Below are 16254 nucleotides of genomic sequence, written 5' to 3'. Positions count from 1 at the left end.
TCTCCCTCTGTCACTCAGGCTGGAGTGCAGTGGCACGATCTCGGCTCACTGCAACCTCCACCTCCCACATTCAAGTGATTCTCATGCCTCAGCCACCCGAGTAGCTGGGATTGTAGGCATGAGCCAGCGTGCCCGACCCAGGTCACACTTTTTCACATGCTACATCCTCCATCTACCTGCTGTTCTATCTAGAATGCCCTGGCAAACTCCTATGCATCCTTATGGCTTAGCTAAAAAGCCACCTCCTCTGGAAGGCTTCCTTGACTCCCTTGTTCTGAGTCAGTCTCTGCAGCACTGCTCAGGCCTCTGACACTTGTCACATTCTATAGTTGTCATTAGCTTACATCTGTCCCCTCTAACCCCCAGGACCCTGAATGGATGGTCCACAAATATTTGTTGAATAAATGTCACTCATGTTCAGAAAACTAGAGTGCTGTTTCTAAAATGTGAATCTGAGCATTGCTTCCTTTTTGGGGGGAGTAGGGATGGTGTCTGGCTCTGTCACCCAGGCTGGAGGGCAGTGGTGAGGTATCGGCTCACTGTAGCCTCCGCCTCCCTGGTTCAAGCAATTCTCCTGCCTCAGCCTCCCAAGCGGCTGGGATTACAGTCACTTGCCACCACGCCAGGCTAATTTTTGTATTTTTAGTAGAGATGGGATTTCACCATATTGGTCAGGCTGATCTCGAACTCCTGACCTCAGGTGATCTGCCCACCTCGGCCTCCCAAAGTGCTGGGATTACAGGTAGCCGCCGTGCCCAGACTAGGCACACTAACATTCTTTGAATGGCCCAAATCAACGTTCTCTCTTGTTTTGGGGCTTTATTCATGTTTCTTCCTTTGCCTGGAATGTTCTCCTGCTCCTCTTTGCCTCGCTAGCTCCTAGGCATCCTTCAGATAGCTAAAATATCCCTCAGGAAGCCTTCCTGGACCCCTCTCCACTTCTAGGTGAAAGTGGGACTAGGCTGAGGACCCCATCTATGCACCCCCCAGCACCCTGTGCTCACCCAGCTGCAACATGGCTGTCACTGCAAGGCGGTGGCTGGTTTGTCTTCCTTCCCTGCTACAGTGCAGTGCACTCTGTGCCTATCCTGCCCGCTGGCATAGCCCCAGCCTCAAGCACAGTACTTGGAAGGGAAGAGGAAGAGGTATCTGATAAATGTGTGTTAAATGTGGGTTAGAGGAATGGGTTTCTCCATTTAAAATCTGGATTTCAATACCTTTCCGTTGCCTTTGGAATAAAGCCTTACCACAGCTTTTACAGCACTTTCTGATGTGGTCTCCATGTATTTTCAGTCTCATCTCTTAAAAATACACCCTTTGGCTCTTTCCCTGCCGACGCATAGTCGTGTGGGGGCGGAACCTTGGGTGCATTCAAGATTCGGCTTCAACTGTAATCCATCTACCATGGCCGAGGAAGGCATTGCTGCTGGAGGTGTAATGGACATTAATACTGCTCTACGAGAGGTGCTGAAGACCGCAATGGCCTAGCACATGGAATTCGTGAAGCTGCCAAAGCCTTAGACAGGCGCCAAGCCCATCTTGTGTGCCTGCATCCAACTGTGATGAGCTTACGTGTGCCAAGTTGGTGGAGGCCCTTTGTGCCGAGCACCAAATCAACCTAATTAAGGTTGATGATAACAAGGAATTAGGGGAATGGGTAGGTCTCTGTAAAAGTGACAGAGAGGGGAAGTCCCGTAAAGTGGTTGGTTGCGGTTGTGTAGTAGTTAAGGACTGTGGCAAGGCGTCTCAGGCCAAGGACATGATTGAAGAGTCCTTCAAATGTAAGAAATGAAGAAAACAATCTTTGGCTCACACACAAAAAAAACACACCCTTTGATTTCAGTGTCCCACTCAAACATGACAGCCACATTGAACTGAATGAAGGCCCCTAAATGCCTGCTTTCCCTTCTCTCAGCCTCAGCAGTGAAACCACCATTGCAAACTTAACAGACACTGAAAGAGATCTGACCTAGCCAACTCCATCTTGCTTCTAACCTAAGCTGTCCTTGTTCATTTCTGGGCACAGGCTAACTAACTTTGGGAGAAAATTTATAGTTTAAAACAAAGACGCTAACAACCCTTTCCCAAAACAAACCTCCTCCTTGCCAGGGGACTACACTGCCTCTGTAGGACAAGAAATTAGCCAGGAGATTAGAAATTATGGAGTCATGCAGCAGGAGGCTACCAGGTTCTGACCCTCCCTAAACTACTCCTAAGAACAGTGCTTGAGACATTTTGCGGACCCTGCACTTGATGAATCAGCTGGCACCACCCAGGTGGATAAACTGGCACATCTGATCTTGTGGCCCCCCACCTAGGAACTGACTCAGCCCAAGAAGACAGCTTCGACTCCCTATGATGTCACCTCTGACCCGACCAATCAGCCCTTCTGGCTTACCGGCTTCCCCCCATCTACCAAGTTGTCCTTAAAACTCTGCTCCCGAGTTCCCTGGACACCATGAACCACACTGTCCAAACCTTCTTCACTCCCGCCAGCACCCACCATCCCCCAAACTATGAGATGCTGAAGGAGGAACATGAGGTGGCTGCGCTGGGGGCGCCCCACAACCCTGCACCCCCGACATCCACCGTGATCCACATCCGAAGCGAGACCTCCGTGCCTGACCACGTCGTCTGGTCCCTGTTCAACACCCTCTTCATGAACCCCTGCTGCCTGGGCTTCATAGCGTTTGCCTACTCCGTGAAGGGACAGGAAGATGGTTGGCGACCTGACCGGGGCCCAGGCCTATGCCTCCACTGCCAAGTGCCTGAACATCTGGGCCCTGATTTTGGGCATCATCATGACCATTCTGCTGATCATCATCCCAAAACTGATTCTGCAAGTCTATCAGTAGATCCAGAGGAATCACCCGGGCCAGGGGCTCTGCCCATGACCTGTCTCCCATGTACTCCAGCTTCCATTCCTCCCCCTGCCGCCAGCCCATCCTGTATCAGCCCTTTACCCTCACACACTTTTCTACAGTCGAGTTCAATAAAGTGCACGTGCTCCTGAAAAAAAAAACCAAAAAAACTCTGCTTCCCGAAATGCCTGGGGAGACTCATTTGAGTAATAACAAACCTCTGCTCTTCTGCACAGCCAGCTCTGCGTGAATTTCTCTATTGCAATTCCCCAGTCTTAATAAATCGGCTCTGTCTAGGCAACGGGCAAAATGAACTCATCTGGCAGTTGTAGCAGTACTCTCCCGCCCAACACACTCACCTCTCACTCCGCTTTTCTGCCTAACATCCAGTAATCTGTAAGTTCAGTGGCCCTTCCTCCAGGATGCCTACCTTGACTTCTTAAGGCCAGCTCTGGTGCTCTTTAGTGGTGCCCCTCTGGGCTTCCTTCTGACCTTCTATATGTTTTCCCTAGCGGATGTTGAGGCAAGAGACTGAACTGTTTTCACCGTGATGTCTCTAAGTGCTGGGAATAGTGCTGACCACCTGGCTAGTTTCCATGTGTATATATATACATGGAATATATATATGTACATGGAAACCAGACAGATGGTCAGCACCGGCTCTATATACATATATATAAATATATATGTATATTTTTAAAGTGACCCAGTTGAAGATGCCACCTAATATAAGATGCAGAAATAAATCCTAAACTGGCAACACAGGACACGGACCCCTACAGCTGTCTGCAGAGGCAACAGCAAATAAGACCCACCCTGCAAATTCCCAAGAACCAAGAGCAGAGAAATGCGAAGAAATTTTGAGACAGAAGATTGAGAGGCAGCATTTTAATACAACAAATAATACGGATAGGCCAGAGACTTGCTACTCAAAGTGTGATTGTGGCTTGATAGCATCAGCATCTCCCTGGAACTGGTTAGAAATGCAGAATCCCAGGCCCCACCCCCAACCTACTGCCTTCAAACAAGATCCCAAGTGATCTGTATGCACATAAATGTTCGCAAAGCGCTGGGCTAGAACATTTATTAATGTAGGATGTTGCTCTTACAATGTATTTTGAGGTCAAAATAAATCCATTTAAAGCATTTTTTGCTCCTTATTTGCTCCATTCCCTCCACCTCTGAGTTGCATCCACACATGTCGTGTTGTTCTGGGGCTTTGAGCCTCTCTTATGAATCACAATGGCATAATGAAGTTTGCTGTACCATTTCTGTAGACGGCCTTAATGGGTTACAAATTGGATTTCAAAACTTCCATCAGCTGCTCCTTGTGTAGCACCGCTCCCCCAAGGAGGTAGGTTGTATGATAATTTCTGTTTTTAGAGATGATGAAACTGGGGCCCATGGAGGCTTTACAAGTCACCACAGGGGCACCCAGCAAATCGGCATCCCAGCCAAAATGAGAGTGTAAGCTTTTGAATTTCCGACGTAAAGCTCATCAAACTTTGACATCACTTCTTTTTTTTTGAAATGGAGTTTTGCTCTCGTTCCCCAGGCTGGAGTGCAATGGCATAATCTTGGCTCACCGCAACCTCCACCTCCTGGGTTCAAGCGATTTTCCTGCCTCAGCCTCCAGAGTAGCTGGGATTACAGGTGAGCGCCACTACGTCTGGCTAATTTTTGTATTTTTAGTAGAGATGAGATTTCACCATGTTGGCCAGGCTGGTCTCAAACTCCTGACCTCAGGTGATCCACCCACCTCGGCCTCCCAAAGTTTTGGGAATACAGGTGTGAGCCACCGCACCCGGCCTGACATTACTTCTTTTTATATAAGGGAGATTTTTTTTTTTTTTCATAAGAGATTTTAAGAAAGAGCACATTCAGACAAGCTGATGTGAGCTACTGACCATATAAACCTCGCATGTGCCGGCCCCAGGGAATGTGGAAGCTTCGGAAAGAATTGCCCTTCCCCGCCTGGCTCCCTTGCTCCTGATGCATCCGAGGCTGGAAGGCTCTGCAGCCAGAAGTCCCAGAAAACCTTAGAACAGATGAGTCCTTCTAGGGGATATGAGGGGAAAGCACCGGGAAGTACCGTAAGGGAATGGATACAGCTATGCAGGAAATGTGGCGGCTTCTCGATGACCATAACCCATCCTCAGGAGGAAGCTTTCTTTTGTTTCTTTCACAGACTCAGATTAGCTGATGGAATCCGACTCTGCCCAAACACATGTGGCGTGTGTCACTGGATTCAATTTCTTTTTTTTTATTTTATTACATAGCAACCTACTAGATAATAAATTACTTAGTTAATTCCAATTTCCCTAGAGCAAATTGGAACCACTAGATGACTCAGAAATAGTTAAGACTGTATATTTGGCATGGAAGCCAATGTGCTTCTTCCTACCTTGTCTGAATTTAAGATTTCTCTGTCAACCCCATCGAAACAAAGCTCCCAAATGGGGCTTGTTCAGTTTCAACAGTCTGCATAGTGATTCTCCTGGGGTCCTCTTCAGAATGCTTGCCAGGAGGTTGGCTTAAATCCCCTCCCATCTCTAGACATGCATATCAATGGGACATATTTGTATACTCTTGCTTAAAAACAAAAAGATAGTGCACTTTGAAATTCCATGTAAAAAGTATTGCTTTTCTAATGTGCTACTGTGCTCCTGCCTGCCTGCTTGCTACACAATGCTACAGAGGGTAGAGTCAGGAGGAATTCAAGGCTGAAGATGTTTTGGATGTTTGGATGACACCGATCTACCCCTCAGCTTTGCACTTTGAACCTTATTCTGAAGCCGTGTAGTTTTGGGGCTTGGCCTAAGGCAAAAACTACAAAGCATCCTAATGAGCAGAATTATACAACAGGAATGTATGTGCATATTTCACATAGTTTCTTCTCTTGAGGGGTGGCTCTCTGGCCTGTGACCTCTGCCTTCTCCAAAGGCGAGGGAGGAGTCCAGAGAAGAAGGCTTTTGTTCCTGGCTGCCAGTTCCTCTGCAGCCCCTACAGCCCCAGGGATCTGCCCTGCTCCGCGTGGGCTCTCAGAAGCCCAGCAATTTCCATATGGGTGGGTGACTTCAGAGCAATGGACAAAGCTGTGCGGCCAGCCTACAGGAGAAAAGGAAAGGAGAAATAAATATCATCCAATCTGCCTCCTACCCAGGGGGGAAGGGCAAGTTGGGAGTAGGGGGTATGCCTGGGATATAGGTGTCTATCCCAGGCTTCCAGAGACACCGGTAGAGAAGATTCAAATGACATGAGGATCACCAGCAATGTGGCCCATTCTGCAGAAACAATAGTGACTCCTGGGATATCTGTGACAGTGGAAATAAAAAAGAGTAATCTGGTTTTTAATGCTCTTTTTTTTTGAGATGGAGTCTTATTCTATTGCCCAGGATGGAGTGCAGGGGCACAATCACAGCTTACTGCAACCTCCGCCTCCTGGGCTCAGGTGATCCTCCACCTTCAGCCTCCCAAGTAGCTGGGATTACAGGCACACACCACTACGCCCGGCTGATTTTTGCATTTTTTGTAGAGATGGGGTGTCACCATGTTGCCCAGGCTGATCTCAAATTCCTGGGCTCAACTGATCCATCCACCTCGGCCTCCCAAAGTGCTGGGATTACAGGTGTGAGCCACTGTGCCCAGCCCCACTTTTTTCCTGTTCAAATTGGCAAACAGGAAATAAAATAACTCTTGCTATTCCACTACATGCATCTAAGTGCAAGTTAGCATTTTGGGGTGTTTTCCTCCAATCTTTTCTCCTGTGCAAACTTGTTGGTTTATTTCTATCTGTTTGTTTTTAAATTTTTTGTAGAGACAGGGTCTCACTATGTTGCTTAGGCTGGTCTTGAACTCCTGGGTTCAAATGACCCTTCCACATTGGCCTTGCAAAGTTTTGGGATTACAGGCATGAATTCGTAATCCTGTCCTGTCTCTCACCTGTCCTGTTGTTGGTTTTTAAATAAAGGAGTGATGTTGTATATCAACTTTGAATTTGCTTTCATTCTTAATTTATCACGGTATGCTATACGATTTTTCTCTATTCTTACTTGACCATTATAATGCATGATATTTCTTTTTGGCTATATAATACTACATAATTTACTACATTTTAAACTAATTATGGAAATATTACTTTCAATGGAAATTTTTGTTGATTCTAAGTCTCTGCCATAATAATCTTAGTGCAAAAAGCATTTTCCCATTTTTTTTTTTTTGAGACAGAGTTTCGCTCTTGTTGCCCAGGCTGAAGAGCAATGGCACGATCTTGACTCACCACAATCTCCGCCTCTCGGGTTCAAGCAATTCTCTTGCTTCAGCCTCCTGAGTAGCGAGGATTATAAGCATGCGCCACCACGCCCAGCTAATTTTTTGTATTTTTAGTAGAGACAGGGTTTCTCCATGTTGGTCAGGCTGGTCTCGAACTCCTGACCTCAGGTTATCCGCCCACCTCGGCCTCCCAAAGTGCTAGGATTATAGGTGTGAGCTACCACGCCCTGCCTCCGCATTTTCCCATTTGTAATTATTTCCTGACTCTTAGAAGTGGGCTCAGAGCATTCAGGGGCATGCACATTTTTACTTCCTGCTCTGTGATGCCACAGCACTCTTTACACTGCCACGGCGATGCAGGAAGCTAGCAGTTCCACTGTCTAAAGAAGCTGCACCAAGGAGGCTCTCATCAGGCACCACCAGCCTGACTGAGCAGCCACAGTCTCTCATGAATGAGCTCACTCCCGCATCCAGAATTCAGAACTCTAAGCAGCTCCAAAAACCACACTCTTTAGGTAACTTTTTGGGAGCTGAGACCTGACCTGAGGCTGTTGGCCTACTGTGAAAATTTTGACATTTTGCTGCTGTAAAGGGTTTGATGGGTAGGGGACACCCAAGGCCCCACTAGATTATTCTCTACTGCCTATGCATAGATTTACTTCCTAAAATGTGAACAGTTCTTTCACAGAAGCAGGTAGGAAGTGTTAACACCCAGCTTAACACTCTTCAGCCTTTTTCCCATGCACGGGGATGGAATCCAGGGACCACCAGGGCTCCCCACACGTGCAAATAACTATAAAGCATATGGCAAAGCACTAAACGAGTCAGAAGACAGGAACAGCCTGAGCTCAAGGGAGAGGACAGCCACTGTGTGCCAGGGTGGCTAGAAGATGGCTCAGGGGGAGGCAGAGGAAGGGAGTGGCATTTCAGTGGGACCCCGAAGATGGCACATGGGCTTCTCAAAACATACAAAGTTCTTTCCCCAAAAAGCCCTCATGACTCCCTGGACTTTTCTTTGACCACTTGTTACATGCTGGTATTTGTGGGGTTATTTGATACATTTCGGTCTCCACGAGGCCAGGAAGCTGATCTGGCCTGTCCACTGCTGCGTGCCGGCACTGGCCCAGGGCCTGGCGTTTGGCCAGCCCTCAGCAAGCACTGCTGAAAGAGAGAATCCCGCACAAGAACCTAATGATTTCATTTCAAGCTGATGGAATCTAAATCCTAGTGAATATGTTTGTACATTGGAAAGCACTGGAACAAAGCAAAGATTTTAAGCAGGGAGTCCTGTAAAAGCCTCCTAAAGGAGGGGCCTGGGTTTGCTTAGGCCCGAGTTCCTGCTCCTGAACTCCATCTGCTGTGCCTTGTCAATCCTGAGGCTCTATGTAAACACAGAGTCCGTGCTGACAGTGTTTGGGGGAAGAGCCGCAGGGCCAGTCCAGGGCCCATCTGGAGGATAGCTTGCAGCTGCGGGCTCCTCAACTGCAGACATGAAGAACAGAGGAGGAACAGTTTAGGAGGTGTGGCCAGAGAGACCACTTCACGAGGGGGAGTGTTCCTCCGACGCCTCTGCCAGAACTCTGGGAATAAGTTCGTGCCATGCAGCTCCTGTGGGAGCCAGGTATGGCGAGCCCTGCTTGGTGACACTCCAGAGCTGGTCTAGGAGACCCCGACTGAAGAAATGGGGGACTAGCCGGGTATGGTGTAAAATTTACGTGTAACTTCAGGGATTGAAAATCTGTACTTGGCCAGGCGCAGTGGCTCATGCCTGTAATCCCAGCGCTTTGGGAGGCTGAGGTGGGAAGATCACTTGAGCCCAGAAAGTCAAGGCTGCAATAAGCCTTGATTGTGCCACTGCATTCCAGTCTGGGTGACAGGGCAAGACCCCATCTCAAAACAAACAAACAAAACAGGCAGGGTCTAGGCAGCTGGCACAACTGTGTGTGTGTGCATGTGTTGGAGGGGGCGTCTTTGAATATAATGAGAACTCATCATGAGCCCACTATGTATCACACAAAGATGAGCAAGGCATAATCTCTGCATTTAAGAAGTTTTCAATCTGACGGATGCTTTAAAGAAGCTGCCAAAATAAAGGGTGGGCTCTGGGGCCCGGAAAAGGCTGGGTGGCGGATTTCCTCAAATTGCCTGTAAACCTAGTTAAGGGCCTGACCAACCGTTCTGGGAGTTCTGCATTTATATCAAACTTTAAATGTTGATGAAACAAACCAATTTCAGGATATGAATTCTCTCCCAGTTTTCCAAGGGCATTCCCAAATAAGCCCTGCTGTTAACATCGAAGCTTCCATAGGAAAGATGAATATGGAAATGATACGAAGGGTAAGATAAGGGCCAGACTTTCCCCCTACATGTGAAGCACCAGGTACAAGCCTTGGTACTTGGCACAGCCTTGTCAGAAGCTCCCTTTTCCACTGAAATGTCTCATCCTGGGGATGTAGACACTGTGCTCACCAAAGTCACCCTTGAGAATCTGCACGTGAATCAACCTTGACCTAGGTGGGCAGCATGCGGCCCAACCATGGGTGGGGTCTGGAACCCGCTTTACCTGTGGGCCCATTACCTGCATTACCTGGGCACCACTGTGCTGGCTGGGCTTTCCCTAACTCGCTCCAGCTTCTGCCATGATAGATGTCCTCCTCCATCTCCTGATTAGCACTCCAGGCCCTCCCTTCCAGGCTTACAGCCTGCCCCGAACTCCGGCCGGCCCAGTCCTCAGCCTGGCCTGGCTCTCCCTGATCCAGCACTTCACCGGGACTGGTTACCTAAACCCACCTGGATTTCAGTGCTTGCCTAAACCAGGCATTCTCAATGGCAGCACTATTGATATTTTGGACCAGAAAATTGTTTATTTTGTTTGTTTGTTTGTTTTTGAGATGGAGTCTTGCCCTTTCACCCAGGCTGGAGTGCAATGGCGCGATTTCGACTCACTGCAACATCCACCTCTCAGGTTCAAGTGATTCTCCTGTCTCAGCCTCCCGAGTAGCTGGGATTACAGGTGTGCGCCACCACGCCTGGCTCATTCTTGTGTTTTTAGTAGAGACGGGGTTTCAAAATGTTGGCCAGGCTGGTCTTGAACTCCTAACCTTAAGTGATCTGTTCTCCTTGGCCTCCAAAAGTACTGGGATGACAGGCATGAGCCACTGCGCCCAGCTGGATAATTGTTAATTCTTTGCTGTTCCTGTGCATTGCAGGATGTCTAGCCGCATCCCTGGACTCTACCCACTAGATGTCAGGAGCATTCTCTCCCCAGCTTGTGAATAAAAATGTCCCCAGACATTGCCAAATCTCCCCGGAGGGCAAAATCACTCCTGGCTGAGAACCACTGGACTGAACCAAGCCTGTCAGTAGCTTCTCCCTTTGGGGGCTGGTCTCCCTGTCTGATTGGCTCCCCTAACTCCAGATCTTTGTTCTCCCTACTCTCTCCAGATGCTGTCTGTAAATGCCAAGGTCCCTGCTGGGCGATGTGGTGTTTTTGTTTTAGCTATCACTGTTCATCTATTCATAATTAAAACAGTTACCATCCACTGTGCTAGATGTCAGAGACAGCCTTTATAAACATTATAGTATTTAGGTAGAGTCTACTGCTGTTCCCATTTTACAGACAAGCATCTAGAGGCCCAGAAGAGTTAGGTCACCTACCTACCCAAAGTCACTGAACCTAGATTCGAACTCATGAGCATTTAACTTTTTTTTTTTTTTTTTTTGAGACAGGGTCTCACTCTGTCACCCTGGTAGGAGTTCCCTCGCACAATCATGGCTCACTGTACCCTCAACTACCCAGGCTCAAGCAATATTCCTGCCTCAGCCTCCCGAGTAGCTGGGACTACAGGTGCATGCCACCATGCCTGGCTATTTTTTTTTTTCTATTTTCTGTAGAGAGGGGGTGATATGGTTTGGCTGTGTCCCCACCCAAATCTCATCTTGAATTCCCATGTGTTGTGGGAGGGACCAGGTGGGAAATAATTGAATCATGGGGGCAGGTCTTTCCTGCGCTGTTCTTGTTATAGTGCGCAAGTCTCACAAGATCTGATGGCTATTAAAAGGGGGAGTTTCCCTGCACCAGCTCTCTCTTTGCCTGCTGCCATCCATGTAAGACGTGACTTGCTTCTCCTTGCCTTCCACCATGATTGTGAGGCTTCCCCAGCCATGTGGAAGTCCAATTAAACCTCTTTCTTTTGTAAATTGCCCAGTCTTAGGGATGTAATGGACTAATACAGGGGTTCTCACTTTGTTGCCGAGACTGGTCTCAAACTTCTGGGCTCAAACAACCCTCCTGACTTGGCCTCCCAAAGTGTCGCGATTACAGGCATGAGCCACTACATCTGGCCTCATAAGCATTTAAAGTCCATGCTTCCAACAATCATGCTTGAGTTGTCTGAAATGCAACAGATCCCACAACACTTCTACCACCAGAAAGCTGCCACTTAGTGCTCTTATACCTGTGACAGATCTCCAGAGATACCCAGGAGAGCTTTCAGATCCACTGCCTAATTATCTCAGCTAACCAGGGACTTCCAAAGCTCATGCCTGTCTGCCTGATCCATGGGCCTCCCCTCTCAGGCCTCTTCGGGCATCAGCAGTGGTCATTCATTAGAGGGCCAGGGGCCTTTGATGTACAGGCCTGTTCCGGATTAAGAGCTGCCTCCTTCTCTCCCAGGACAACCCAGCAGAGAGCTCATTAACACAAATCTTTTGTCTGGCCACGTCATGTTTGGAAAAGTAGGCTCTGGTTTCCAGTAGCCCATCCCTGTTCCCATATAAAGGCCAAGGTCTGTGCTCTCTAAAGATCTCGGAAATGGCTTTGGAGTGAAGCTGGGGTTCACAGGACCTAGAGTCACTGGATGGGTGCCTGCTGTTTGGATGTGACTGAAGGACTCAGCAGCTTGAATTGCTGTTGAGTCAATCTCTGGGGAGTTAAAATGTGGCCGGGTAAGAGGTACTGTCCCTGGGCAGGGAGAGGACTGTCGTCCCCTCTCCAGGCTTTTTTCCCTTTGAATTGTGGCTGTTAAGAAAGCATCAAGACATCTGCTTAAATCATTAAATTACAGTACCAACATTAAGGATACTAGAGTCAGACCTGGGCTTGAATCTCTGCTCTAAGAATCAGTAGCTTGTAAATCTTAGGACAATTACATAACATCTTCAGGCCTGATTTCAGTAAAAAGTGGGGATCACTATCTCACTGGATTACTGAGAGGATTAGAGGTAACACATGGGAAAGGGTTAGTTCCCAGGAGCACTCTAGAAATATTATTATATCTACTGTAATTATCAGAAACAAGATCACTTACTGTTGCTTACTTCCAAAGTTTAGGGGTTTCACACACTCATTTGTTGATTGATTCAATGATATGTGGCAGGCACTCTACTAGGTGTTGGGGATTCAGCAGGGAGCCAGAGACATGGATGTTTCAATGTGACAACAGTCATGATGATGGAACAGTTAAGGGTATGGGCCCAGGCGTTTCAATGGAGCCGGGTTCCACTCTCTGAGAAGTCTTTTGTGTATGTAACCTAACCATCTGATGATTCTGTCTCCTTGAGCAAAGTGGAGCAGCAGGAAGACAGTCAACCTTACAAGGTTGTTGTGGGGTTTAAATGAGATGGTCCCTGGCAAATGCTTAGTACACTACCTGACACAGAATAAGCCCTCCATACGTGTTAGTTAGTTACTATTGTTTTGTTTTTGAGATGGAGTTTCACTCTTGTTGCCCAGGCGTGAGTGCAATGGCATGATCTTGGCTTACTACAACCTCTGCCTCCTAGGTTCAAACGATTATCCTGCCTCAGTCTCTCAAGTAGCTGGGATTACAAGCATGTACCACCATGCCCAGCAAATTTTGTATTGTTGGTAGAGACGGGGTTTCTCCATGTTGGTCAGGCTGATCTCGAACTCCTGACCTCAGGTGATCCACTCGCCTCAGCCTCCCAAAGTGCTGGGATTACAGGCATGAGCCACCACACCCGGACAGTTACTATTGTTACTGATTAGTTACTATTGTCATCAGCATCATGGCCATCATCTTTTGAAGAAGTTTATTTAAGAAGCCTGTGACTGACAGTGTAACTTCAAGTAGGCTGACTTGATGGAATGGGCTGCTTCATTAAGTGTGTCAATGTCCAAAGAGGCACTTTCAGTTAAATGACTAGAGATGACTCTGTAAGGTTGATCCTTCTGAAGGCTTTTGAGTCCCTACTGGACAGCAGAGCTTCCCCATCTAAGCTACTGCCTCAAAAGCCCACATGCTATTATTGCCATGACCAGATAAGGATCAGGGCCAAGCCAAGCCAGGGCACATTAGCTGAGAATGGTGTTATGAAAGGCTAGGGTTGTGGGTTTCACAGTTCTAGGACTCCAAACATTTACCATGAATCATCTCATTTATTAATTTTTAAATTTTTTAGAGACAGGGTCTCACTCTGTCACCCAGGCTGGAGTGTAGTGGTCTGATCATGGCTCACTGCAGCCTCCACCTTCTGGGCTCAAGCAACCCTCCTGCCTCAGGCTCTCCAGTAGGCGGGGATTACAGGCATGCACTACCATGCCTGGTTAATTTTTTTTTTTTTTTTTTTTTGAGACGGAGTTTCGCTCTTGTTACCCAGGCTGGAGTGCAATGGCGCGATCTCGGCTCACCGCAACCTCCGCCTCCTGGGTTCAGGCAATTCTCCTGCCTCAGCCTCCTGAGTAGCTGGGATTACAGGCACGCGCCACCATGCCCAGCTCATTTTTTGTATTTTTAGTAGAGACGGGGTTTCACCGTGTTGACCAGGATGGTCTTGATCTCTTGACCTCGTGATCCACCCGCCTCGGCCTCCCAAAGTGCTGGGATTACAGGCTTGAGCCACCGCGCCCGGCTGGTTAATTTTTTTTAAGAGACAGGGTCTCACCGTGTTGCCCAGGCTGGCCTTGAACTCTTGGCCTCAAGCAATCCTCCCACCTCAGCCTCCGAAAAAGTGCTGGGATTATAGATGTGAGCCATTGTGCCGGGCCTCTTATTTAAATTCCACAACAGCCTTAGGAGGCTGATTTTGTTGTACTGCCATAGGGTTCCTTGAATTCTGCTGGCTTGCAGGACACTCTTCAGGAGGGTAAATTTAATAGCTACTTTTTTTTTTTTTAAAGAGGTGGGGTCTCCCTGTGTTGTCCAGGCTGGTCTCAAACTCCTGGGCTCAAAGTGATCCTCCCACCTCAGCCTCCCAAAGTGCTGGGATTACAGGCATGAGCTACCCTGCCCAACAATAGCTACTTGTTAATTGCATGTAAGTCTCACCTTGTCAGTCAGGCTGCTGTCGCAGGCTGGGTGTGCCAGGAGCAGCCGTACCAGGTCCACGTTGCCATGGTGACAGGCCAGCATGAGGGCCGAGGATCCATCGTGGTCCTGCAGGTTGACATCTGCCTGGCAGCTAAGCAGCGCTTGAACCATGTCCTCCCTGTCGTGGCTGACTCCCAGCATCAGCGCAGTCTGGCCTCCCTGCATGCAGAGCCACAGGAGTGTGGTGAGGTGCTGCCAATGGGGAAGGACCCCCTCTCCAGCCTGAGTGTGCTCATCAGAGACTTCTCAAGAACACAGCCACTGATCTGAATCTCCTGCCCTTGGTATGGGACATAACCTTCTCTGCTTGGCAAAATTTTACTCTTTCATGACTAGTCAGATCCCACATCCTCTCTAAAGCCTTCTCTAACTCCCCAGGCACAGGATTCATAACACAGCACTCACCACTTAGCATTGCAACTTGTCAACTTCTCTTTCTCATGGATTGTGACATTGTTGATGGCAGCGACTAAGTGTTTTTGTCCCTGTCTCCCCAGTGCCTAGCACCAAGAATGTGCTGATAAATGTTGAATGATGGAACACATGAAGGTTGAACGCAAGCATCATGGCTTCTTACTGCCTGCCCCAGACTGACTGTCTCCAAGAAGGCTTCGTCTGCTCAATGCCTCTGAAATTTTCAGTTTAAGGATATCCAGAACGCTCTTCCCTCAACACAGTCTCTGGTTGCAGGTCCTGTGGTCATTTCTAATCTATAGACTCTGACAGTAATCTAGGGCATTTCTGTTATCACTGGTGGATGCAGCAATGAGCTGGAATCAGAAAGCAAGTCCAAACTCTAGTTGTGCTGTTTCCTCATGCATGATTCAGGCCATGTCACTGTCTTCCTTGATTCTTGGTTTTTCTTCTCTTTCTCTTTTAAAGATGGGGTCTTGCTGTGTTACCCAGGCTGGAGTGCAGTGGCACAATCACAGCTCATTGCAGTATCAATCTTCCAGGATCAAGTGATTCTTCTACCTTAGCCTCCCAAGTAGCTGAGCTCACAGGCATGTGTCACTCACTACACCTGGCTAGTTTTTTACTTTTTGTAGAAATGGGGTCTCACTATGTTGCCCAGGCTGGTCTTGAACTCCTGAGCTCCAGTAATCCTCCTGCTTTGGTCTCCCAAAGTGCTGATATTACAGGTGTGAGCCATTGTACCAGCTGGTTTTTCTTCTCTTAAAAATTAATATGACAATTGAGGCCAGTTGCAGTGGCTTGCGCCTGTAATCCCTGCACTTTGGGAGGGCAAAGCAGGTAGATCACTTGAGGTCAGGAGTTTGAGACCAGCCTGGCCAACATGGTAAAACCCCAACTCTACTAAAGAAAAAATATAAAAATTAGCTGGGCATGGTGGTGGGCACCTGCTACTCGGGAGGCTGAATCAGGATAATTGCTTGAACCTGGGAGGCAGAGGTTGCAGCGAGCTGAGATTGTGCCACTGCACTCCAGCCTGGGTAACAGAGCAAGATCTGTCTCAAAAAAAAATTTTTTTTTTTACTAGAGATGAGGTTTCTCCATGTTGGCGAGGCTGGTCTCAAACTCCTGACCTCAGGTGATCCGCCTACTTCGGCCTCCCAAAGTGCTGGGATTAAAGGCATGAGCCACCACATCCGCCAATTTTTTTTTTTTTTAATAATATAACAATGATTTGTCCTGTGTATCTCACAGAGCTTTTGTGGGAATCAAGTGAGATAAAGGATTTAAATATAATAATGTACAGTAGTAATTTTTCTGATTACAAATTAACCATCATTTCCCATTTTCCATAGATTTTCTTTTTTTTTTTTTTT

General features: G+C 47.8%; 1 protein-coding gene and 2 pseudogenes across 4 annotated transcripts in view; 2 read left to right on the top strand and 1 right to left on the bottom strand.

Annotated features, from left to right (window-relative positions):
• Nucleotides 1–1404: 1404 nt before the first annotated feature.
• LOC108313261 lies at nt 1405–1792 on the top strand (annotated as a pseudogene).
• A 658-nt stretch (nt 1793–2450) lies between these two features.
• On the top strand, nt 2451–3012 carry LOC108313260 (annotated as a pseudogene). The gene has a single exon (XR_001829005.2). The product of XR_001829005.2 is annotated as an interferon-induced transmembrane protein 3-like (transcript).
• A 1702-nt stretch (nt 3013–4714) lies between these two features.
• The window catches only part of KANK4 (KN motif and ankyrin repeat domains 4), a 90772-nt gene continuing 79232 nt past the window's right edge, over nt 4715–16254 (bottom strand). For all 3 annotated transcript variants that reach the window (XM_017541592.1, XM_037743131.1, XM_037743130.1), the window contains exons 9-10: nt 14423–14623; nt 4715–5969 (exon numbers count right to left, since the gene is read on the bottom strand). In XM_017541592.1, coding sequence (XP_017397081.1) covers nt 5865–5969; nt 14423–14623 — 306 coding nt within the window. In that variant the 3' untranslated portion in view covers nt 4715–5864. The remainder of the gene's footprint in view (nt 5970–14422; nt 14624–16254) is intronic.

Source organism: Cebus imitator, unplaced genomic scaffold (genome assembly GCF_001604975.1).
Source record: "Cebus imitator isolate Cc_AM_T3 unplaced genomic scaffold, Cebus_imitator-1.0 Scaffold135, whole genome shotgun sequence".
Taxonomy (NCBI): domain Eukaryota; kingdom Metazoa; phylum Chordata; class Mammalia; order Primates; family Cebidae; genus Cebus; species Cebus imitator.
This window is presented reverse-complemented; position numbering and strand designations above follow the sequence as displayed.